Raw genomic sequence first — 25,672 nt, 5'->3', positions numbered from 1 at the left:
TCTTAAACAGAGGATGTCTACAAAATACATTCAGTCAGCTCTTCGAACAGAAAACTGTCTGTGTAAAGTAGGACACCTGGCCATCCCAGATGGTTCCCTTTTCCACATTGACTCTGTAAGCCTGGGACAACTGAAAGGGAAACTGCCAGCCACGTCCCTCCCTTGTTCCTTGTGTGAGGGTGACCTGACCCAGCAAGGATCAGCAAGCCCTCTCCCATCACAAAAGGGAGAAGCTCTCCGGGCAACTACTGTCTTCTTCAGCTAGAAGGACCTCTCTGTGGAAAGAGGGTCTGCCTCTTGCTCATTACAGCTCAATTCATCTGATTCTGAGGAAGATGTGGAGGAACAAGGAGGGGTGGAAGAACAGATTGTTTCAAGGCCACCTAGTGAAGTTTCTCAGGCAAAGTGTGAGAATCTGCCTGCTTTGGAAGAGGATGAAGGGTTTAAGGGTGGGAGGGAGAGCGTTATGTGGGGCCCAGTCCTTGGCCCAGTAAGGAGGCAATGGGAGAAGCATGCTGCCCAGTTAGAGGGGCTCCAGCATTCCCACTGTCTTGCCTTCAAGCAGCAAGAGCCTCATGGAGGGAGGAGTCAGAAAGCTTGCTACAAGGAAGGGACAGCAGGGAAGTTTCCCGGTTGGATTCAGCTCTTGACATGAGCAGATGCTTCTCCCCCATCTTTAGCAGAAGCCTAGTTAGAGTCCATACTATTCTGTAAAGTGTTAAGTCTCAATAAAAGAATTGCCCTTAAGTTTGATAAACAGAAGGAAAAGAGGGAAAGGACCAGCGCAAGAACATTCTATGCAAGTGGAAAACTTTCTTCAGAGGGATCTGCCAAACCATAAAATGCAGTGTGGAGATAGCCCATCCTTACTTTCCTAGGAAATCTAGAAAGAACCAGAGGTTTGTTCACTTTATTTCTGTTTTGAGGCCATGGAAGCTGATGCTAAATGAAGGCATTCACAGCTCTGCCTCATTAATCATTAGGGCGTATTCCAACAGGAAGAGAAAATTTGGTAGTATTCCAAATTTCCTCCACCCATCATAGTGTATCATGTCAAAAACAGTATTAATCTTTCAAAATTAGTATCACAACAGATTCATTACAAAGAACAAGCTATTCTTGCTCTGATTTTTCTTAAGAATCATTTAAAGTACATTCTACACCATAGTGTTCTAAGAAGGTTATGTGCTCATTTTTTCCCCTTGAAACATTGCAAAAGAAAGAATGAGGGACAAGTCATATCTCATGTTGCAACTGCACTAGCTGCCCATAAACTATCCTTGACCTAGGCTGCTAGTAAAATCATAGAAGTTTTTTTTTTAAAAAAAGTTAATATTCCCTACGATGTGCTGTATGCATGGGTGCTCACCAACAGTATGAAGTGAAGATTCAGGTTTCTTAAGCACACGAAGAATTGCCGTTGTTTTCAGCTCCCTGGCACACAGGGATGTGAGAAAAATCAACATGACACTGGATCTGTACAATGGGTATGAATTGGACTTGTGAAACATTTTTTAAACTTAGCAGAACTTTATGCAACTTTGGTCATACAAAACTATAGAAATTGCATAAAATGCAATGCAAATGCCATTAAAAACTGTTGTCCACATCTATGATCTTTCCTTAGTTTCTACAATAAAGCTGTGTATGTGTGATTTTAAACCGTCCTAAGTGAACAAAATTATTTGTACCAGCAAAAGTTCCATAAATTCTGATGTTTGTTTTTACATACTTTTTCAGGAGGAGGAAAATCTACATCTGCCTATTACTGGAAAAATCATAATAATAAATAAGAACATCTTTTTTGCAATCCATTAAGAAGAATCAACCCAACAAATTTTAAAAAAACTTAACATGCATTGTAATTCTTACTATAGCAAGAGCATATTTAGACACCAAATGTGTAATAGCTACCTGATTATCAGCCCCCAGAGGTCTTACCCTTTCAATGAGTCACTATCAGATCCTGAATTTCAATGACAGAAATGGTTACCAATCAGAGAAGACTAAAGTATTATTCTTAGTTTTTTGTGTATGTATATTAGTTCCAAGGCTAGCACTAAAATTATAAACAATAAAATGTTTCAGAAGTAGCAGAGGGAACAGTCTTGCTGAAATGTTGACCAATTTTTCAATATTTTGGTTCATTCTCCTCAGTAACAGCAAGATTTGAGATTTCCCATCATTAATTAAGAAGGCTCTTTTTTCTCCTTAGCAAGGCTACTCTCTGGACATTACAGATTTTGACTTGTCCAGCTGATATCCTGCTGAATCCCTGTCTGAAATGTTATCTGCAGCTTGCTGCTCTTGATATTCCCAATTCTATCAAGACAATTATTGACTATAGTATTGATTTCAAGAGAGAAGTTTCTTGTTCTATAAGATGCAAGTTGTCAAAAAATATTTTGATTCACTTGCAGTGTGAGGAAAAAAAACTAGTCTCTTGGATGGAAATATATTCTTCTAGTATATTCATTATCAAACCCATAGGATTTTCCTACAATTTTTCAAAGGATTTTTCAAAGGTTGCCATTGAATCCAGGGATTATGGAACTTCCATAACTATGGCATGAGTTCTTGAGGTCCAGCAACAATTTGCCAACCATATTAACAACCTGAGCATTTGACATCTCTGGGCCTTGGAAGGTCCCATCAATCCTCAAGCCCTCATTATCCAAATTAGCCTGACCATTTGAACCTGCTGCATTGCTCTGTCTTTGTGGAGAACTGAAATTATCTAACTGTCCAATGGTTCCCCAAAGGAGCACAAAAATCCTTCAACTGAATTTCCAACAAATTCAGCCATGCATGTAATTATTGACCTTGATTGATTTCCATGGATAGGATTTCCAGTTGCTCAGCACTCATTTTCTACTAATTTTGTAACCAGCATGATTAGGAGTAGCAAAGGGAGCTGTACAATAGGAAAAACAGCCTCTCCCAAACTCTCTTCTTTGATCCAATCTTAAACAATACTAGGGCAAAACCAGATAGTCACGCAGCTTCACCTCTTCCTGACCAGTTTTCTTGACGTCTCTCTCAGTTGTCTAGGTGTTCTGGGAGGGGTTTGAGGGACTATTCTACTTCAGCTACTTGAGAAAAAAATTACTGAACCACCTGCAGTATCAAAAGCATCCCCCCCCCCCCAGGCTTATCAGACAAATCTCTTACTACAAAAACAATATGTGGGCAAAGAGACACAGAGAACTTAACCAAAACACTTTTTAAAATGCTTAAAACGCAACCCATAGCTTTGTAACTATGTGGGGAAGCATTCAGTGAGAAACCCCACTTTAAAACAACACATCCAAATGTCAAAATATAAAAAGGTATTTATTGGTGGGGGCAGTGGGGAGGCAAAAGTCACTGAATTGCAAATAAAATCAAAACGACGTCAGTCTAAATTATCTAGCCACATTACCTATTTGAACATGGTCTTGCATCCCAGAGCATATGCCAACTTTATTTTTAGAGAACATGATCTGAGACACAGACAGCATCTGGCTTCCAATTAGATGGTGTATGGAAAGCTCCAGCAGGAATGACTGACTATTTCTTTTTATGGGGATTTCTGCTCAGTAAAAGCCAGCCTCTTTGCAGAGATTGATGGGTGGTCTGTCCAATAATATGATGGTCTCTATTTGTGATGTCACTGTTCTAGCCAGCAAATGAGAAAATAACCTAGTGAGTGGACCACCTTCTTTAACAAGCGTGATTTACATCTCAAAAGCCCAGGATGGTTGGAACCAGTCAGCAGATTAAAGAAAAGGGACTTTTGTTCACATTTTGAGGGACAAAGAGAGAGGGAGAGAAGTCTCGCTAAAACTATGCTCTAGGGGGCACTGTGGATTTATATTAGAAGTAAGTCTAAAACACCTGGAGGGCACCAGGTTGGGGAAGGATGCCTTAGGTCAAACACTTTCCCGAAGTTCATTGTTCTGTTGTTGTTGCTATCCTAATTGACCAGGAACCAAAGCATTGACCTGGTTCCTAACAAGAAGCACGAGATAACTCACCTGAACATATAAAGACCTGTGGTGGGGAAAGCAGCAAAAAAAGCTTACTTCCTGCTACCATTGCATCTCCAAAAAAATAGATGAGTGGAGTAGCCTTCATAGTCAATAAAAGAGTAGGAAAAGCAGTACTGGGATACAATGTCCAAAATGACAGAATGATCTCAGTTCAAATCCAAGGCAAACCATTCAACATCACAGTAGTCCAAGTCTATGCCCCAACCACTGGTGCTGAAGAGGCTGAAGTTGACCGGTTCTATGAAGGCCTACAACACCTTCTAGAATTAACACCAAAAAATGATGTCCTTATCATCATGGGGGATAGGAATGCTAAAGTAGGAAGCCAAAAGATAACTGGAATAACAAGCAAGTTTGGCCTTGGAGTACAAAATGAAGCAGGGCACAGACTGGTAGAATTTTGTCAAGAGAATACGATGCTCATAGCAAACACTCTTTTCCAACAACCCAAGAGACGACTCTACACATGGACATCACCAGACGGTCAACACAGAAATCAGATTGACTATGTGCTCTGCAGCCAAAGATGGAGAAGCTCTATATAGTCAGTAAAAACAAAACCAGGAGCTGACTGTGGCTCAGATCATGAGCTTCTTGTTGCAAAATTCAGGCTTAAATTGAAGAAAGTAGGGAAAAGCACTAGGCCACTCAGGTATAACCTAAATCATATCCCTGATGAATATACAGTGGAGGTGACAAATAGATTTAAGGAATTAGATCTGATAGACAGAGTGCCTGAAGAAGTATGGACAGAGGTTCACAACATTGTACAAGAGGTAGCAACTAAAACCATTCCAAAGAAAAAGAAATGCAAGAAAGCAAAATGGCTGTCTGAGGAAGCTTTACAAATAGCTGAGGAAAGAAGGGAAGTGAAAGGCAAGGGAGAAAGAGAAAGATACACCCAATTGAATGCAGAATTCCAGAGAATAACTAGAAGAGATAAGAATGCCTTCTTCAATGAACAGTGGAAAGAATAGAAGAAACCAATAGAATAGGGAGGACCAGAGATCTCTTCTAGAAAACTGGAGATATGAAGGGAACATTTCATGCAAAGATGGGCATGATAAAGGACCAAAATGGCAGGAACCTAACAGAGGCAGAAGAGATTAAGAAGAGGTGGCAAGATTACACAGAGGAACTATACAAGAAAGAGCTTAACGACCCTGATAACCACGTTGCGGTGGTCACTGACCTCAAGCCAGACATCCTGGAATGTGAAGTCAAATGGGCCTTAGGAAGTCTGAGCAACAACAAAGCTAGTGGAGGTGACAGTATTCCAGCTGAGCTATTCAAAATCTTAAAAGACGATGCAATAAAAGTGCTACACTCAATATGCCAGCAAATTTGGAAAACTCAACAGGATTGGAAAAGATCAGTTTACATTCCAATCCCAAAGAAGGGCAATGCCAAAGAATGTTCAAACTACCGCACCATTGCACTCATTTCACATGCTAGCAAAATTATGCTCAAAATCCTACAAGCTAGGCTCCAGCAGAACTAGCAGAAGTACAGGCAGGATTTCGAAGAGGGAGTGGAACTAGAGATCAAATTATCAACATACTCTGGATCATGGAGAAAGCTAGGGAGTTCCAGAAAAACATCTACTTCTGCTTCATTGACTATGCTAAAGCCTTTGATTGTGTGGATCATAACAAATTGTAGCAAGTTCTTAAAGAGATGGGAGTACCAGACCATCTTATTCGTCTCTTGAGAAACCTATATAAGGGTCAAGAAGCAACAGTGAGAAGTGGACACGGAACCACTGATTGGTTCAAAATTGAGAAAGGAGTTCGGCAAGGCTGCATACTGTCGCCCTGTCTATTTAACTTATATGCAGAGCACATCATGAGAAAGGAGGGTCTAGTTGAATCACCAGTTGGAATTAAGATTGCTGGGAGAAAGTGAAGAGGAACTAAAGAGCCTCTTGATGCTGTTGAAGGAGGAGAGCGCAAAAGTTGGCTTGAAACTCAGCATTAAGAAAACTTAAGATCCTGGCATCCGGTCCTCTCACTTCCTGGCAAATAGATGGGGAAGAAATGGAGGTAGTGACAGATTTTATTTTCCTGGGCTCCAAGATCACCGCAGACGGGGACTGCAGCCAAGAAAATTAAAAGACGCTTGCTCCTGGGGAGGAAAGCTATGGTAAATCTAGACAGCACACTAAAAAGCAGAGACATCACCCTGCCAACAAAAGTGTGTACAGTCTAGGCTATGGTTTTCCCAGTTGCAATGTATGGCTGTGAAAGTTGGACCATAAGGAAGGCTGAGCACCGAAGAATTGAGGTCTTTGAATTGTGGTGCTGGAGGAGACTCCCGCTAGTCCCTTGGACCGCAAGGCGATCAAACCGGTTAGTCCTAGAGGAGATCAACCCTAACTGCTCTTTAGAAGGCCAGATACTGAAGATTAAACTCAAATATTTTGGCCACCTAATGAGAAGGAAGGACTCCCTGGAGAAGAGCCTAATGCTGGAAACAATAGATGGCAAAAGAAGAAGGGGACGGCAGAGAATGAGGTGGCTAGATGGAGTCACTGAAGCAGTTGGTGTGAGCTTGAGTGGACTCTGGGGGATGGTGGAGGACCGGAAGGCCTGGAGGAGTGTTGTCCATGGGGTCACGATAGGTCGGACACGACTTCATGACTAATAACAACAACTAGGTTACTATGGTTGATCCAGATCCTGAAACCACACTATTGGCATGGAGGTTTATAAAGGAGCAAATCATACTAACCATTAGTCTGATGTTGACTTCGGATACAAATAAGCATGCCAAAATATCAATGGAGCCTGAGAAAGAGAGGCTTCTTGGATTTCCACAGGAGACCAAGGACATTAAAGGAGAAGCCAGCTCAGAGTAAACTCTGGGATCAAGAATTTCTGAAAGGCTCAGCTAAGAGATAGTCACATGCTGAATGCATGACAGGGCTCATCACTGGAGTTCCCGTATCCATCATTGGATATGGGACTCCATCCTTCATCATCATGCACCAGATTTGAGCTGGAGAAGGGAAACTTTCCAGAGATGACAACTGACAGTACCTTTATGCTTGGAAATGGCAAGCTGTACGCTCGTGGGGGGTGAGAGGGAGAGAAAGAGAGGGAGAGAGAACAGTTGGTAATAAAATATCCTATATTCATCTGACAGAATTGCACATTAGTTGCAGTTCTGAGTAACAAGGGTTTACGTGGTGAAATTATAAACAACAGCCCATACCATTCCTGCTACCTCTGTCACAGCTGAGAGAGCTCTTGCTCTGGTGAGCAATTGTTTTACATAAATCCACCAGCTGAACACTTCACAGATGTCTGTGCCAATTGGCATTCATTTATATATTTGTTTCACAGCACACTGGTACATTTTGCACTTTTCCTCTGCAATTTTCTCTCAAAAGTGAGCTCACTCTTCATCGCCAGGAGAGTGTCCATTGTTCATTTGATGCTAAAGATAGTTCTTTGATAGATCTATATTTTTAAAAGCAGAAATTGGAAGGAAAGTCTTATTATGCTGCCTTGTTGAAAGATACGACATTACACAAAAGGAGTGATAGGAAACAAAGAGCATTTCCCTTTGGTGCACTATACCTCTCCAGCACAGAGATTTCAAACCATGTTTAGCACACAGATTTTCTCATGCCAGTGTCATTTAAACTATAATCATTGGCATTATGTGTTTTTTACTCCAAAATAATGGTTTTCCCCTACACAAAATTCTGTTTATTACCAAACTTAAAAAGGACAGGAAGGTCTCTCTCTATCCCCACTCTGCAGAATCCAAATAAGGAGAAGATTTAGATTTGGCAAATGAGAGAGCTCAGATTGAAGGTCTTGTCAGGAGATATTCCAGGAACAGACCAAGTCTGCTTTTGCAAGCACAGCAGAGAACATAAATCTATTTTTCATTCGTGAAGCAAGAAATGATGATGCAGTAGATAAAAGCCAAACTGAAGCAGTGTCAGCAGAACCAAATGGCTCGGCAGGGGTGCAGAACCTCAGAACAGGAGGCTAAAGCCAGCCTTCCAGGGCCTGCTGACAGAAAAATTCAGAAGGCTGTGTCCCTTTCTCCAACCACCGATTGTTGGGAGGTGTCTTGGCTTTTGTGCAGCTTCTCTCCATTTTAAAAAGCTGACAGGTCACATCTGCAGCTTAATTAGATTTTTAAAGGAAATACACAGATACTTCTGGGGTTTCAGATCCATGCTTTTGCATTTGGCTTTTTCTATCAGCAGGACGTGAGGGTTTCTCCAACAAGGAATGTACTCCTTATGCTGGAAAAGATTCTAGACCCTGGTCTAGGGGCTACTTTCTATCTAATATGAACGGCTCAGCCCTAACACCCTGCAGTTCAGGGACACTTCATTATTCACAGACAACCTGAGCTTTGACAAAGAACCAAAAGAACAAAAAACAAACAAAAGCCCAAATGTATCTCTTTGAATGCCGAGATAGGAGCAACAGCCTGAAAAAAAGAGCTGTTCTGTCAAACCAAAACCATGCTGTCCCACTTATCCAAGCAAGCGTTGTTCCAATTCAACCTACAATAGTCCTGTTGTAGAGCTGTTGCCAAATATCCCATGCATCCTCCTTCTGGGGTGACCTTCAAGCTGATAATGTTGCTCTTGGCAGGAACATACATGACCTGACACACAAGCCTTGGCATCTCAACAAGGATTGAAAGGGCTGGGGACTCAAAAATTTCTGCAATAAGTCATCTTAACAAAGGGAGGCTGTAGAGAGGATTCCTGAACTAGGGCATGATTTCAGATTATTACAAGATGCACAAGTTAGAGCATCTGGCATGATGGATGAGACTGATAAGAACAGAGACATCTGTAAGAAATAGGTTCAAGTCTTATGAGCTGAACCTATTCGATTGGCACAAGACTTGACGCAAATGGTCATCTTTAATCAGTTCCATTCTCCAGTTTGGCTATGTGTGGACAACACTGGGCTAGATCCAGATTTATGGTACTTCAATTGTCCTGATGGAAATAGACCTCCCTGCATTCATGGTGGCCACTCGGTGCCCTGAAAATGGTACACAGAGAGTTGGGAGACCCTACTGAATTGTGGGTATGCATGAAGGAGGGTGCCTCCAGAATTGGGCAGAGGGAACTCCTGTCAATGATGCATTATATTGTTATTTCTTGTATTTTAATTTATGTTGTGAGCCGCCCCGAGGCTTCGGCGAATGGGGCGGCATAGAAATGTTTTAATAAATAAATAAAATCAGCACATAGATCCTGGATCCATCAATGTGTGCTTGGAGAGAAGAAGGCCTACGAGTCTTGCATGCCTTGGGACCACAATGCTTGAGGGGAGTGCCTCTCTCAACTGCGATCTCCTGGACACTGTGCTCAAGATTCAGGGGCTTCCTGCAAGTGCCAACTCTGAGTTAGGCTTGGAGGGTGGCAACAAGAAGACTTTTTCTGTGGTGGCCCTCTGTCTGTGAAATGACCTATCCCCTGTGACCAGCTTGTCTCCAGAGTATGTCATCTTTCCAGGTTAAGGCGTTTCTTTATGCTTAGGCTTTTAAAGATGTACTAGGATATCCAGGGGCTTGAGAGACTTAACCATCTCAGGTGTTTTTCTTTTACAGGATTATTCTTCTGCTGTTTTAATTTTCTATGTTTCTTTTCAAATAAGATTTTATGGCATTTTATTGTATTTTAGTGTACTGTTTTTCTGTACTGCTGTAAACCACCCTGAGAGCTTCAGCTATTGGGTGGTATAGACTAATATTATTATTAATAATAATACTCCCATTCCCCTCCAGCCAGCCATGAACCCTTAGTCCATTTCTATTTGTCATGTGGAGCTGATGTTATGCGCTGTCAAGTCATCCCTGACTTCTGGCAACTCTACTTTTGAATGCCCTCCAAAATGTCCTGTTCTTGACAGCTCTGCTCAGCTCTTGTATACTCAAAACTGTGACTTCCTTTATATAGCTAATCCATCTCATACATCCAGTCCCCAGGTTAAGATTGAATTCCATTCCTGAGATTGTCTTTAAGTCAAATTTGTATGTAAGTCAGATCACGTAATAAAAAGCATATACAGCACTTAAGAAACACTTCCCTATACACTAAAACATCTTAAACACAATAAAGCATTTTAATAATGATAACAGTACAGTAATAATAGAGTAACTACAGGTACTGAAGAGAGAGATAGAATCTGTATTTACGTATACAGTGTACTTTAGATAGAAAGGTAGAAAAATAGTTAAAAGATTATTAAAGGTTAATGCTGCGTGAGCTAAATTTAAGCTTAACATTAACTGGGTGATGATGGAGATGGGACTGGTATTGGAAAGGATGGACTTGGTACTTGATAGTCAGGGTTTGATTGTGCTGCTGGAGCGGAAGGGTTACCATTGGAGTAGCTTTCATGTTCCAACATAGCTGCCCTCCGGCACCACTCCCTGCTTTTTCCCTTCTCCTTCCCTTTCCCAACTTTCCTTTCCTTTCTCCCTATTCTTTCCTTCCTTCCTTCCCTCAGTGCCTGGCACCCCAGGACATCTGCCTGCCACTTGAGGATGTGGCAGGACTTCTGGGTTTGGTAGTTCATCAGTAGGGGTTGATCTTATCTCAAATGTTCATAACTGGGGGACTGGGTATATTTGGTCTTCCTCCCTCTTCTTCACCCTTCAACTTTTCCTAACTTTATTGTGTACTCCACTGCATCTTGCATTCTCATGGGGTGCCCAAAGTACAGAAGCTCCACTTTTGTCCTTTTTTGCTTCTAGGGAAAATTCTACCTTGATTTGCTCTAGAACCTGCTTGTTTGTCTTTCTATGAGTCTGGGATTTTCACAAAGCTCTTCCAGAACAATGCTTCGATTGCATCCATTTTCTTCCTGCCAGCCTTCTTCACTGTCCAGCCATCACACCCACACACAGTGATCAGGAAGACATGAGAAGCCTTGGTCATGCGGAGTAGGAAAGAGAAATTCATGACACTTAAGCTCTGCCTCTGAGCACTGGAAATGGTTTAAATAACAACTTCATCTTCCACAGCATTGTCCAGAAGCACATATTCACAGACTGAGTTTGCTCAGAAAGCTGAATTCTGCACTTTTTAAACACAATACTTAATCAGTTCTTGAATTTACAAATCCATTACGCACAGTAAGCTTGAAAATCATAAGGCCAAACTAAATTACCCACAACCAAAATGATGAAACACCTTCCAGCCCAACCATTACCAGAACTGGTCCAGGTGCAAACCACCCCCCTTCAGAAAACACTGCTAAAGAGAACAGCAGAAACCACATCACGAGGAAACAGAACTATTTTTTGTAATGTTGGGATTCCCAAGATTGGACAGAAATCCCAATGTTTGCGTAGTGTTGCCTAAAGATCGCACAGTCCTTATTAACACCTTTGTTCTGCAGTGTGTGCGTGTCTGTCTGTGCACTTCTCCAAAGCTGCTCTCCAGCGAAACAGCCCCGTCTCCCCCATATGTTCACCTCACCAGCAGCAGGTGTGCTACATGATTGCTTTTAGCACTAAGGGAACCGGTTTTCCCACTGCGGTTCTCAGCTTGCAGAGCCGGCATCCCAGCGCCCTCACACTTTGCTCACAATGCAAGAGGGAAAAGCGAGGCTGCACACTCCGGGAGAATTCTATGCGAGCACAGAAGCTACTTTGCTGATACCCCTGAGGAATACTGCCGGGGAACCGCTAACACTGTAAATTGTCTCAAAGACATACTTAACGTATTTAAAGAGCAATTATGGTATGTTAAATGAACACCAATCAACTGTAAAAACAGCAGTTACAGGGGTTTAATAGGTATATAGAGGAGAAACCCTCACTACCCTTCAATTAATTCTAAATCACACTAGAAGTGTAACTTGAATGCTTATTGCTTATTAATACATAAAACATGTGTGGCATGTTAAAACATTTAATTAGCATTTTAATAGCAAGCTGAACATTAAATATCAAATTATTGCTAAAGCACTTGTTGATCTCTTTAATCAGCATGTTAATGGACCTCTAGCATGTGGCGCTAAGGTCAGCATAGAAATGAGGTGCTCCACATTGGCATTTAGTGGTTTAATAAAAGTTATGGCCCCCACCTTCCCCCTTTCATTGGCTTAACTTGATCTTACAAGGCAACCCCAGCAGCGCACTAGAGGCTGACTTGCACTAGAACATGGCTGATGGGGCAACGTAACAGGAGCTATGAACTCGTGTGGGACTTCTAGGGAAAGTGGGGCCAAGCGCATGTGCTTGTGTGGCCCGGCATCAGTGGACTGCAGCCTCACACCGCTGCCCGGGACCCATCTGGGCTGCCTCTCCTGCCACTCTGGGGAGTCTGTGGTGGCCACCCGTGCAATTGCCCACAATGCTCCAACAATGGTCAGAGAAGCACTGTTGTCGGTCTTCTCACTCAGCCGTCCCTGCATCCTGACAGAGATGAGTAGGAGGAGGAAAAGGGCTGGCTGTGCCCCGCTGCTTTAGGGTAGCACATTAGAGACCTGCGTGCTGAGGGCTCGCTCCCATCTGGAAGCAAGTATGGCTTTCACATTACCATGCTTGCAGAGCAGAGCTCACAGGGTAGTTCTTGAACTCGAGTCAGTTGTTGGGCAAGTCACTGAAATAAAACCATAGACGCTGCAGAAGAATGAAGCAACAAAAAGAAAGGGAGGGACTTAAAAGGTACTGATCAACTCCCACTGATCCCTTTTAGAATGAACGAATGAAAGCAAGCTTGATGGATCACCAGATGTTCATGATACTTCAAGGATGAATTCCATTGCTCAAGTCTCTGTAAGGATCAAAGAGTAAATAGTTGTGCAGTTTACAGCTAATATGTCTCTGGACCACTTCTCTCAACTTGTTCTCAGCTCTAGCACAGCCTCCTTTGTCTGTACAGCAGAGCAGGTAGCAAAGTCCTGCCTGAAAGCAATAGGTATGTATGCTGAATCCAGGTGTTGTAGTAAGAACCATGGGAAGGTAACACCAGGGTGTGCAGCATGCAGCCTGCAGGCCACATGTGAGCCCCTGTCCTTCTGTCAGGCCTTTAGTAACCCCTGCCACTCAATTTAAATGGAATGGCAGCAGGGGTAGGGCACTGGGGGGCTGCCACGGAAATTTGACTTCATAGAGGCAGAAAGGGCTTGTTTACATCTCAAGCAAAGCTGAACAGACTCCCTGTTGTGTCAATATTTTTCCTGCCCTGGCCATTGAATTTCAGCAGCCTACTCAGTGGTGGCATGGCTGGATGAAAGGGGTCCCCAGACATTCCTAAAGCCCCACCCTCAACTTTGCAGTTCTGGAATTAGGTGTTCTGTTAGTACATTTTTAAGAACACTGGGCTGGCATGAATCCAGCTGAATGTATAGTTACACCCAAGTCTTTAAATACACAATTGCAGTGAAATAGAAATGCATTAGAGGTTGTGCTATATACATCCTCCATGTGGCAGAAGCTACAGTAGGCTCAGGCCTGAACCTAGGCCCAAATGGTTGTCAGGCGGGTCCTCTCATAGCGCTAACCAAAGAAGAGACCTGCAGCTGAACTAGGCACACTGGTGGAAAAGCACTGAGCAAAAACATATCAGAAATCATGAGTATATTTCCTTCCCCCTCCCGCTCCCAGTTTTTGGGGGGTTGCAAAGACATCTAAAACAGTCAGGTTGCTTGCCTGTAACTGTTGGTCCTCCAGTGGTACTCTATGCTTTCCCTCTTATGGGCTCCATGCCTGATTGGCACCCATTTTTGGGATGATTCTGCAGCTAAGCATTTGCTTGGGCAGGAGCCCCGCCCCTTCCTGTTCCAGGTTTACGTGGGACCCTCCTCTCAACTCAATTAGCACTCAGTTTCTTGGTGGGCAGAAGTTCCCATTCGCAGATCTGGAGATGGCCAGGTTCAACTTGACCAACCAGACTGACTCATGCTTGCAGCCTCTTTTCACAGCCACAGGCTCACAGCTTGTGTGTGGGGATCCTTAAGAAATCATTTGATCCATGATTCCCCCTCCCCACCATATTCTAATATTATTGTTGGTACAGTGTTGTGATTAGAGTGGGGAGTCAGCAAAGCAGCTGGAAGTTGCTGTGAGATGGATGCTGGAATCATCAATCAAGGGATGCATGACCAGCCATGATGGAGGTGTGGCCCTTTTGAGAGAGGGCCCCCTCCTCACATTTTCAGAGGGCTGTGGGGACATCAATGTGGCTAAAATGGGGGGAGTTGGTAGGGGGTACAGTATATATATTATCTGGTTATCGAAGGGAACACCTTCCATACAAGCCTGCCTGGACCCTAAGATCATCTGCGGAGGTCCTCCTCCAGTAACGAGGAGGGCTTTTTCTGCAATAGCACCCCAATTATGGAACTTGTTCCTCAGCATTATTATTTGTTCCAGCACCAGTCCATTCTTTTATTTTGACAGTTTTTAAATTGATAATGGTATTTTAATTAGTTGCATCAAGTACTGGCACTTGAGACTTTTAAACTGTTTTATCGTTGTAATAATTGTTTTTATTTTTTTTCCTCTGTGTAAACTTTCTTGACATTTTGTAATGAATTGATGAGATAGAAAAACTATACATACATACCTGCATACCTACATTTCATAGGGGACCCTCAACTATTAACATATGAATGATCAGATTTTAAAAACAAGATGATCATGTTTTTTCTGTGAACCTAACAGTCAGAAGAAAGGATGAAATCCAGCTGTTAAAGTTTCCCATATAACTGCATCTCCATGCAAGATCAAGCTTTGTTGGCCTAATTTTTGCCTGCTCTGCATCTGTTAAAGACAAGACTCTGCTGGGGTTGCTGGGAAGGCCTAAAACAAATGACACTCCTTTTGCAGATCGGAAGCAGCAATCTTTCCCTTAAGGCACAGGCCTGATGAATGCAAACCGACAGTTTGAACTGGATCCACTTGATTTTATAAAAAAAGAAGAAGAAACCTGATCAGAAATGTCCCCTTAATCCAATTAATTCTGCTCTGTAAATTGAATTAAGTCACACAGTATTGGTAACAAAATAAAAGGAAAGAGGGGAAAAGTCACACCCTGAGAGGAAGCATTAAGTTAATTGCTAACAGAGCTGCCAAGCTGCAACCTGGAAAATTATCCTGTCTCTTTAGGAGCCTTGCGGCTGCCAAGGAAAATGCAGCTGAGGCTCCTTTTTTGATCCTCTTGGTGCATTTGCCCTTCCTATGTGTTGAGAAGGGCAAATGTACCAAATTCGCTCCAGCAGCAAAGAGGGAAAGGTTGGCAGTGCGACTGAAGGAAGAACTGAGCAAGAGAAAGCTCATGGTGACCTTCACTGCAGCACTGTGACTGCTAGAGAAAGGAGAATCTGCCTGGATGTGGGGCTCCTGTACTTTCACCTGCTGAATAACCAGAAGAGAAAGTCCAGGGAAAAAGCTAAAAGTCAAGAACATAAGAAGACTCCTGCTGGATCAGACCAAAAGGCCTTTCTAATCCAGTATTCTCTTCCCACAGTGGCCAAACAAATGTGCATGGGAAAACCACATTTATTTATTTTCATTTTATTTCTAAAACCTCTCTGGGTGGTTTGCAAGACAAGCCTTACAACTATAAAATACAATAACATAAAATGAATATAAAACAGAATGAAATCAAAGGAACTAAGATAAAAGCTGGATTGTCATTCATCCAGTTCAATTCTGTTCATTTCTATAATGCCCAAAAACAAAAGCTTTTTCTGGGCAGTTCACAAAATTTAGACCCCAAAATATAAAATAATAATAATAATAATAATAATAATAATAATAATAATAATAATACATAGAAAATTCAACAATTTAAATTACCTTAAAAACACTTAACAATAAGCTATCAAGACCCAATAAAACAGCTTACATTAAAGCCCTGTCATATGTCATCAAATATCTGGGAGTAGAAGATAGCCTTAATCTGGTGCTGAAATTATTGCAGTGTGGGCACCAGACGGACGTCAAGTGGCGAGAACATTCTGCAACTGGAGGGCTACCACCAAGAAGGCCTTCTCCTTTGTTCCCATCCTCTAATGGCCATATGACTCTAGTATCTTCCTGCTCCTGTTCACTTAACATGTCTATAGTACTGGAGGGAATATGTAGCCATCCTGACCAGTAGCCAACGACAGTCTTATCCTATGGTTTTACCAGAGACTTTCTGGAAGAAGAAATGCAGTTGCCATCCCAACTACATTCCCTTAAAAAAATGTTTTTAATCATAAAAATAAGCAACTGCTACAAGGCACTTTTTACTGGGAAGGCAACATCCATAGCTGCTGAATCCTGTCACCTGTTGTGAGAACAGCCGAAAGTTCAACAGAGTCAATTCCATCTCTTTTTGTGTCTGTGTGTTTGGGAGCCACATCGTCCTTTGTGTTCCAGGTGGTTGCTTTTGGTTTCTGATTCATACATGCTTGCACGTTATACATGCTTTTTCATGATTTGTAATGAGTAAGGATGGAGATTATGGCAGTGGAAGAAGGACTGGAAAAGCATGAAGGTGAGCTGTGTAGTGGTAGAGCACAGAGGGATGAAGGGAACTGGACCCTCTCAGTTCTTCACAGTTGCCAACCTGTGCTGTCGTCATTTGCATTAAGCCTCCTGATTCAGCCATTTATACCTTCATGATTGTTGCACAGTGGATGTCTGCATCTTGGCAGATCTACAGCTTTGTAGGTGATAGAACTGCAGCTTTTCTAAGGCTGCCTTAGATGGTACCTTATTCCATTTCCTTTGCTGTTTGAAGACAGAGGCCCATCCTACCACAAGGATCAAATTGCCATCTTTAGGTTTTGTTTGGTTTTTAAATATGGCTGTGCCTTCCTAGGCTTGCTTTATATTCAAATAAAATATAATATCTTTAGTACAATTCTCACACCAATGCATTTTATGGGTAAATATTTCCCTCTCTCCCATAATAATGGGAAAACAACAATACTGGACTGTCACTTTGGTCTTTTCTTCACCACATACTTTTGAAATATGCAAATGATTTTAAGATCCTCACCAGGGGTATTGAAGCTTTTTTAATACAATGACCCAATTGCATTTTGGAGAACTCCTGGAGGCCACATTCCAGTGCTGGGTGGGGCTGATGCTAAAAGGAGAGGTCCAAAGGCAAAGAGGGTAAGGCCAGAATTACAAAAATATCAGTATACTTTTGCTTAAAGCTCGTATTGTGGCAAAGTCTTAGGAGAGGCATTTCAACTTCTTAGGATGGGAGAAAACTGCACAATTGATGGTCAGGGAAAGACAAGAGGCTATGGAAAGGGATTGTGGCTATAGAAGGTGGACTTGGTCATCTTGAGGAATTCCTGGGTGGGGGGGGGCAGATATGGCCCCTGGGACTAAGGTCCTGCAGGTCTGCTGTAAAAGATGTTTGTAAACACAAATGGAGCCTGAGACAAAAAGCAAAATGGCATTTCTCTCCCACAAAGAGAAGCTGACTGGACTGGCAGTTGACTTAACTTCAGAACTGGTGAGGGGACAGCATCTTGCAGAGCAGGCCTGCAGGCTAGCTTTGGGGATGGGGATAAGTTGACTGTCTATGAGTTGTCTTCTATAAACGAGGACAGATGGCCTCCCAGAGCACAATGGCCAGTGGGGCATGAGGCAAGTTACTGACATTATGGAAGGATAGGGCAGTCTTCAGTCTAACATGAAGCTGAGGATGACTATCAAACCTGGAATTCCACCCCACAAATTTGCCCCAAAGTTCTCACATGCAATTTTTGCTGGTGAATGTTATTTTCCAAATGTTCTGCTGCACTTTTTAAGGCACTGGAACAAGAGAATTCCAGTATTAAGTGTTGTTCTCAAAGAGCGAAATCTAACATCAAAACCTGAACTGTAAAATTGGATGAAGAGAAAGCCTCTGTTATATTCTCAAATTTTTAGAGACAAATTCATTTCAAATTGATCAGACACATTTCTTTCTTGACTGAAATGAGTAGTGTCTCAAAAATTTCTTCCAATCCCCACTCCCCGATCTTTTTATTCAGTCAGGAAAGATACTGTTTTTGAAAAGAAATTCACGGGAGAACAAAAAAAATTCCCATGGGTTGAGTTCTGGATTCTTGCACTGCTGTCTCTTTTGTGCTAAGAAGCAGGGAAAAGCATCTTCCTTCAGAAACCTCCTCATTTTCCCACACTTCAGTTAAAGTCCAAGAGAAGTCATCCTGAGGTAATTTCTCCTGTAGGGCTTTTTCAGAACAGGAAGCACAGGCAGCCCTGGAGGCTTCAAAGCACCAGAGAAATGTATAATAGAAAATACAAACATATATTTAAAAATCCTTGACCAGCTTGCAGTGATTAGGTAATTTCAGACACCATCAAAAGAAACTACATTCCACAGAAAATGGAACCCTCTTTCATGAGGGAAGAAAACTTACAGGAAATTGGAGGACAGATTTTGGCACAGCACGAAAGTCCACCTCTCACCTGAAGCTGGAGCAAACATTTACCAGACCTTTTCCAAAGAAAGATTCTGAGATTCATTTTCTTACCCACTTTACAGATTTTTCTTTATATATTCCTCACTAGCATGGATATGTGTGTGTGTGTGGGTGGGTGCATGCACTATCCAACTCACTATTTCCCACAATGCCCCAGAACTACAGTAGATAATAAGTCATTGTGAAAGATACAAGTGGAAGTTGCTGTTGTCACTTGCAGTGGCAGCATCAAACTCCCAAGATGTTCCATAGGGGAAAAAAAGAACAAGAACAGCCAGGGGTGAAACCTACCTATGAGAAACTGTCTGAGAATTTGAGCAGAGAAATGGGATGAAATTGCCTCCCCTTTCTCTGCTCACAATTGTAGATGATTTCAATTTAAAACACCTTTTTCCAACCAGGTACCCACATATTATTGAAAGATGTTGGTTCTGGAAATACCTAATTAAATGGACCAAGTATTTATTTAGACTTAGATCTTACCCTATGTCCTGTACATTTTGAACTTTAGGCCTGTGGGCCAGTTCTAGTCTGCCCCCAACTTGTCCCACCTCTTTTCCTTTGCCACCTGTGCAATCTTCCCCCATTTTAAAGGTTGAAATGCCTTTCCTAAGGCTTTGAGCTACAGTATTCTGATGGTTGTGGTATTTCGGGCCCCAACTCAGTGCAGCCCACCACCAGAATGTGCACCCCAAGTTTCTCTAGAATTGCATTTGACTTTCAGACGGCAAGTGGTTCCCTGTCCCAATGTGTTATTTGGCATCAGCTCAAGATGATGGGAAGATTTTGGGCAAGTTGCTCTCAGTGGGCCTGCTCCAAGACCATCTCTTTGGTCATGCCCATTCATTTCTCCTCTGCCTGTGTCCCAATCTGCACTACTGCCCAGGAGGAAAGGCAAGGGAAGCAGAAGCTCCTCCTCCTCCTCGTTTTTATCAATGCTTATGTGCTTGGAGAGGACAGGTAGGAACAGGAAGATGGACCAATTTTAAGTGGGCTCTGGAAGATTATTCTAATCTTTGAGCTGCAATACTAGCCATGGGATTCTTAGTCTAATCTTTGATTTCTCTGTGAAACTACATTATCTGTAGTACTCCTCAATACTTTCTATGTAGAGGAATGCTGCTTTGTTTTTACCTTCTATCCTCCTTAGTGCTGGCTGTATTAAAAAAAACCTAACTCTGGATGAATAGCAGTGCTTCTAAATACGGGCTCCTGGAAAGTTAATGTCACTAAACTTAGCTATGTTGAAGCAGCAAAAGGTTTCCTTGGAAACCCATGACCTTCTTGGCCACTGTGGCAAGGAAAACATACACACTCAAGACAGACGAAACCCAAAAGTAACAAAAGTGCAATGATGGAGAATTTGTTTGAGCATCTTGCTAATCTGCATCCACCTCTCCTCATAGTTCTAACAATGTTTACTTCAGAACAGTGTTTTTCATGGTTGTATGGTTGTTGAGAAATCTTACAGGTTCATTTTGGAAAATATCTTCACTTCCTTTCCCAAGTATGATTAGCCATTTTTACAGAGTTCTAGTGATCACTGACTGATTCTATATATGTTCCTTGAATTCTAAGCATGAAATGGTCTACATTATACCCCAAGAAAAACAGTGATGCACATACAAGTGTCCAACTACCTTGTAATTAGGCATTGTACATCTAACTGGGCATTAGACATCATTTCCAGCTAGCCAATTAAAGTAATTTTTATGTGGTTCTCAACATTATCTCAACATTCCATACAAGAATCCTACGAAAGATAATTATCCTTGAGGATGAAAGGCTGATACCAAGAGATCATGGCTTATCAACAGCTTCTGACTGAGGTCATAGTAAAGATGTTTTGAAGCCAGAATAGAGTAATAGCAAAAATGCCAGGGAGACCCAGATTAAAATTTCCACTCAGCTATTTAAGTTCAATGGATGGGTGACCTCATAGCATCAATTTCCTTTTTCTTCTTCAACCTACCTCATATGGTAGTTGTAAGGTCAAAATGGAAGGCACACTATCTGGAGCTCTTTGGAAAAAAACAAGATTTAAATAAATCATAGTAACAACTCTTCCACTTAATTTACTTGGGAGAGAGTTAAATGAGATGTCATTTCCCATTGAAATAAAGAGGCCTTGAAATGCTGAAATGTTCATACCTGGTCTTATGAAACCGTTTTATTGACTGTAAAAGGCTTTGCGTTCTTGCTTTTTAAAAAGCAAGTTTGGGGAAAGAGAGGAGCAAAGCAGCAAAACATTGTAAAAATTTTCTTTCATGTTTTGAAACAACAAGCAAAGTAGCCAACCAAGGATTGCTGAACAGTTAAGGTTTCCTGCTTTCTTAAAAGGCCTCCCTTCATTTCTTTTCACTTAAGTAGGGACAAAGATGTTATGATTTGCCTGTTGTTGTCCTTCAGCATCCCCAACCATAATGGGTTTATTGCCAGGGATGTGGAAGGCTACAAATCCCTCACTTCTTAGTCAAGCCTAATCCTCAGCCCCAATCAAAATAAGAAATTTGCTCAGGATTCAACCCTCCTGCTACTCTGCTTCATATATTGTTTTCACCAAATGTGTCCCTCAGGGATAATTAATGGGAGAAACGCATATAAAATTAGTGGGGCCTTGGAGAGCCCTGACTGACACGGCCAAGTTTGTGTTAGTTGTTGAATAGAAGGGGAGTCCCATAATGAACTTTGAAGTTGGAGCTGGTGTGGGGAATCCAGATGTTGTTAGGTGGCAACTTCCATCAGCCCTAGCCAATTGTGAGACAGAATGGGAGTTGCAGTCCAACATCTGCATGCAACATGTCCAAGTGGTGAGAAAGGTAAACTACTCTGGCAGCAGATTGGATTCTGCTACACTAGCGCCGTCACCACAAGCTCCCTGGCATAGAATCCATCTCTCCCTTCTGTTCTTGAAGTGTTGTAAACCTAGTTTACTTAGCTGCTGACAAGAGCAATTGTCAGAATTAATTTAGGCTTATTGTACTGAGGTAATCTTTTAATGCGAACATGTCTAGCCAACGTGCTTCCCAGTCCTATAGCTATCAGTGGGAATGATAGTGTGAACCGCATACTTACTCAGATCCATAGAGTTCAATGGTATTTACTCTGAAATAAGCATGCACTAGATTCCAGTCCTCAAAAGGCTTAATTTTGGCTGAATCAATGTAATAAATATTGCTAAATGTTATTTAGTTATAAACTAAGAAAATTTGGTAAATTTTAGATGTAAAATATGAAAAACAAATCTTTTTGTTAGGGAAAATGCAACAGTTCTTGCCTTCAGGGATGTAAAAATAAAACTTAAGATACAACGAACTCCCCACCCCTACACACCCCAGTATTCAGTTTTGAAACAAGAATAAAAAGAAAAGAGGCAAGGGGGTTTAATTCTCAACTGGATAGAACCATACACACACTCGCTTTTGAAAATTCTTTATTCGTTTTCTTTTGCCTTAAAAAAAGTTATCAGTGCAACATTTCAGAACTTCCACTCCTCGTCCACCAAACACTGAGCAGTAGTTAATTTTAATTAGGAAATACTGAGTTCTGAAGCCAGTGGGTTATCATTTTGCTATTTATTTCCTTCTGTCAAACTCTGAAAAAGTCCTCTGTATAAATTAAACAAATGAAAAAAAATGTTATTCTCAATCCTAGGTCATCATTACAGCCAACAGAATCATAATAATGCATCTAAAATGTGTGTCCACAATATATCAAGGTATACATTTGGGAGGAAAAAACACAAGGAAAAAATATGACATTCTAGACTTGTTAAAAAGGATAATGGTCCCATATATTTATTAACAGGTTAGCAAAAACAAAACAAAACAAATCCAATGGATTACAATATTTACATGTTATTTGAAAAATAAAGTAGTGATAAAAGCATGTCACAATCATTTATTTCTTTTTTTTTATCTTTTTCATTTTTGGTAACCATTACAAACACCCAATCCAGGTATGGAACTGTTTAAATACATTTGAAATGAGGCCAATTAAAAAGAAAACATTCAGACACAAAATGTTTATTTATACTTGTCCTTCCAATGTGTTTTCCACATGACTCTCCCTCCCTCCAAATAAAAAAAAAATCCCAGCCCCACAAAATATGAATCCTCAAAATCAAAACACCATGCTTTTCAAGTAGCACTTATTCCACAAATGCAACAGTATTCTTCTTTTTTAATCTCATTTTTTTTTGCCATCAATTTGATGAGAAGTTCTGTTGGGATACTGACTTCTCAGCAGCTTCCTGTCTCCCGACCCGCCCCCATCCCCTACCCCTAAAGTTAAAGAAAGCGCCAAACAAAAAATGAAAAAGCAAAATAACCAAAGGAGACACATGCATTTCTAAAACTAGGTTTCAGTCAAGTACTTTCTACTTTTTGGGAAAGAAACCCCTTTGTTCACAATCAGACCATTACCCATGGGCCCGGATCTTCCGTTTCATATTCATGCAAAATATCCAAATACTTGTACATGAATAAGGAACGCAAGCTCAATTTCCATGCGTGTAGATTCCTATTTATGCTACGCTGTTCCCCCTCATGCGAAGAGCTAATGGGAGGTGATACAAAACAGTTTAACTCCCACCCTGAAATCCACAAAAGGTAGATCTCCTGGTTCCAAATATCATAGAACTGGGTCACCTCAAGCTTACAGAACTATGCATTTAGCAGCTAGCTCCCTCCCTCCTCCCCCCATCGCACCAAAACAAGACACACCACATTAAAAAAAAGGCAACCGTTCTTAATAACCGAAACAATAACCAGTGAGAGATGTTCAATTTGACAAGCAACAGAATGATTATGAGGACCCTTTTGATTGGTCCACAACCTGCATAGCTGTGCTGTAAGTTTGGTTCTTAGTTTAATGGTTTTTGTTTTTTCTTTAAAAAAAGTTAATTCTTTGCTATTTCCATATGTTTAAAACTAAAAAGGGGTGAAAAAGAGAAACATTCTATTCACAAGAACTAATCCTCCTTCCCAACCCTGTATCCTGGGTGGGAGGGGGACTAGGATGGGGAAATAACGTTACTTTACATGAAAAAAACCTTAATTGTGCTGTATTTGTAATCCCTCAGGCTGAGCAGACATAGACATGGGGCAAAACAAGAACGGCACAAAGTCAGTCACATGAGTCTTTTTAAAAAACACACACACACCCTAAAATCATAGCTGAACGCTAACAAACAGCTTACCTGGAATAAAAGATGACAAGTCACAGACAGGTATCTAGGAATTCTCTCTCTCTCTTTTTTGTATTTTTTTTACTAAAATAATTAAAAAAATCACAGTATTTTAAGAAATAAAACCCCCACAGGGATTTTGAGCACAATTTTGTTTTCCTTTCTTTTAAAACGTTGTGGTTTTGTTTCACTTCCATTCACCATCTTGCCCAGCAGTCTTTCTCCACATTTAACCACAATGACAACAGGTAGTACTGACAAATGCAGAGATTGTATTTTTTTTTTAAATTTCCCTTGGTTAATTCTGAGGTACTAGGAAACAGGTGACTGTTTTAAGCAAAAGCAGTTTTTTTGTTTTGTTTTCTTCTTCTAAAGCAAGTCAGTCAGTCAGTCAGTCTGGAAAAGCGTAATATGTATATTAAAACTAGAAAAAAAAAGCGCCCACATTTGTGCGCTGAAAGTTGTCCCCTGCATTCTTCCATTCTTGTGACACTTCCGTCGCCGAAACAATCCAAATCCTCCATGGCAAAGCACAGTGGCATCATGCAAGGAACATTTGGAGTTTGCTTCTCAGGTCCAAATGAAAGAAACTTCCCATGATCAAGATCCAGAAGAGTTGCAGAGACGTAATGGAGCCACATATGTCATCATCCTCAATTAAATAAATTTAATATATGTACACACGCACACGCACACACACATACAGGTACCAGTGCTTTGAAAATAGATCATTCAGTCCTAAAAGCAGCTTTGATTCTTCCTTGTCCCCCTCCCCTCCCCATCCCATCCATCACTGTTCAAGTAGGTTGTTTGAAATCACACCAGGTGCTCATTCGCTTTTGGCCTCTGCGTTCTCTTGGAGTGATTTATCAGCAGCAACAGCAACAATACAGACGGCAGGTTCATTCTTGTGGGAAAAGTCCACAACTACTTTCGCACTGCTTTCCATCTCTTCTGCCATTGGTACCTTAACATTCTCCTCTGCATTCTCTTTTGGCTGGCCATCTTCACTAATCACTCGGTTGGTTTCATTTACAGCCCTGGAAATTCAAACAGCAGGGAAGAGAGACATTTTTGACACAGGAATACAGAAGATGGGTTAAGCCACAACTGAGAATCTTTTCCCGCTAGGTAAAGCCAATGTTGTTATAAATTCTGGCAAGATGAGCCACATTCATCCATAGCAGCAAACACTGCAAAGAGCCATGAAGCACTATAACGGCTAACCAATTTGTAGCGGCATAAGTTTTGCCTGGAGCTGCTGTGCCTACTTTGTCATATGTGTGAAACATTCACCTACATGAGAAGGTATAACAGAAGTACAGAAAAAATATGAAGAATACAGATTTTTAAAACAGCAAAATTAGGTGCAAAGGTCAAGCAATTTAAGAAAGATCTGTACATGTGTGAAAGTATTAAATAGAACACAAAACAATACAGAATCCAACCTGTCATATAAGAAGTAAACAGTGCGGGCTTAAACCCATTCCCAACTAGCAGTGCTGGGAACGAACAGGTATAGCAATATTGTCATAACAGTAAGGGAACATTTTGGTCACTCAGAACATTCTTTAGCAGTCCTAAAGGAGACCTAAGAAAAATGTTTGGACTCCATTGTGAAGCCGCTGTATTGGAATTCATTCACAAATCTAACTCATTACAGAGAATCTTAGGTGTTTGTATGTATGATTCATCTTGCTATGCATATTCATAATCAGTGGCTGCTAGTTAGGAACAGGTCTGACCTATGCATCTTGTGTTAATTCAATTGGATTTTATACACTGTTGTGCTCTGCATAGTGCAGGTACACACCTGCTGATAACTCTGCATGGTACAGTTGTTTGGCTTCATTTTTAAAAATACAGCAACAGTGCAATACCATCTGTTTTTCTTCCCTCCATTCTGAACTCAGGCCACACATGACGAATTCATACATTGGCTGAATTAGGCTCTGTCATAAAGCCTTTTATGGCAATCAATTTGTTGGCCTTTGTGGTTTTACAAGACATGT

General features: G+C 41.3%; 1 protein-coding gene across 11 annotated transcripts in view; it reads right to left on the bottom strand.

Annotated features, from left to right (window-relative positions):
- Positions 1 to 21,888: 21,888 nt before the first annotated feature.
- The window catches only part of ZNF462 (zinc finger protein 462), a 152,551-nt gene continuing 148,767 nt past the window's right edge, over positions 21,889 to 25,672 (bottom strand). For 9 of the 11 annotated variants that reach the window (XM_044443821.1, XM_044443818.1, XM_044443820.1 and 6 more), the window contains one exon: positions 23,165 to 24,700. In XM_044443821.1, the coding sequence (XP_044299756.1) occupies positions 24,490 to 24,700 (211 nt within the window). In that variant the 3' untranslated portion in view covers positions 23,165 to 24,489. Of the gene's footprint in view, positions 22,081 to 23,164; positions 24,701 to 25,672 lie in introns of those variants that run through there. The other 2 variants (XR_006416054.1, XM_044443822.1) reach the window with 2 other exon arrangements.

This window comes from Varanus komodoensis, unplaced genomic scaffold (genome assembly GCF_004798865.1).
Source record: "Varanus komodoensis strain SLA01 unplaced genomic scaffold, ASM479886v1 scaffold43, whole genome shotgun sequence".
Lineage (NCBI taxonomy): Eukaryota > Metazoa > Chordata > Lepidosauria > Squamata > Varanidae > Varanus > Varanus komodoensis.
Note: the sequence above shows the minus strand (reverse complement) of the source record. Positions and strands in the feature narration are given on the sequence as shown.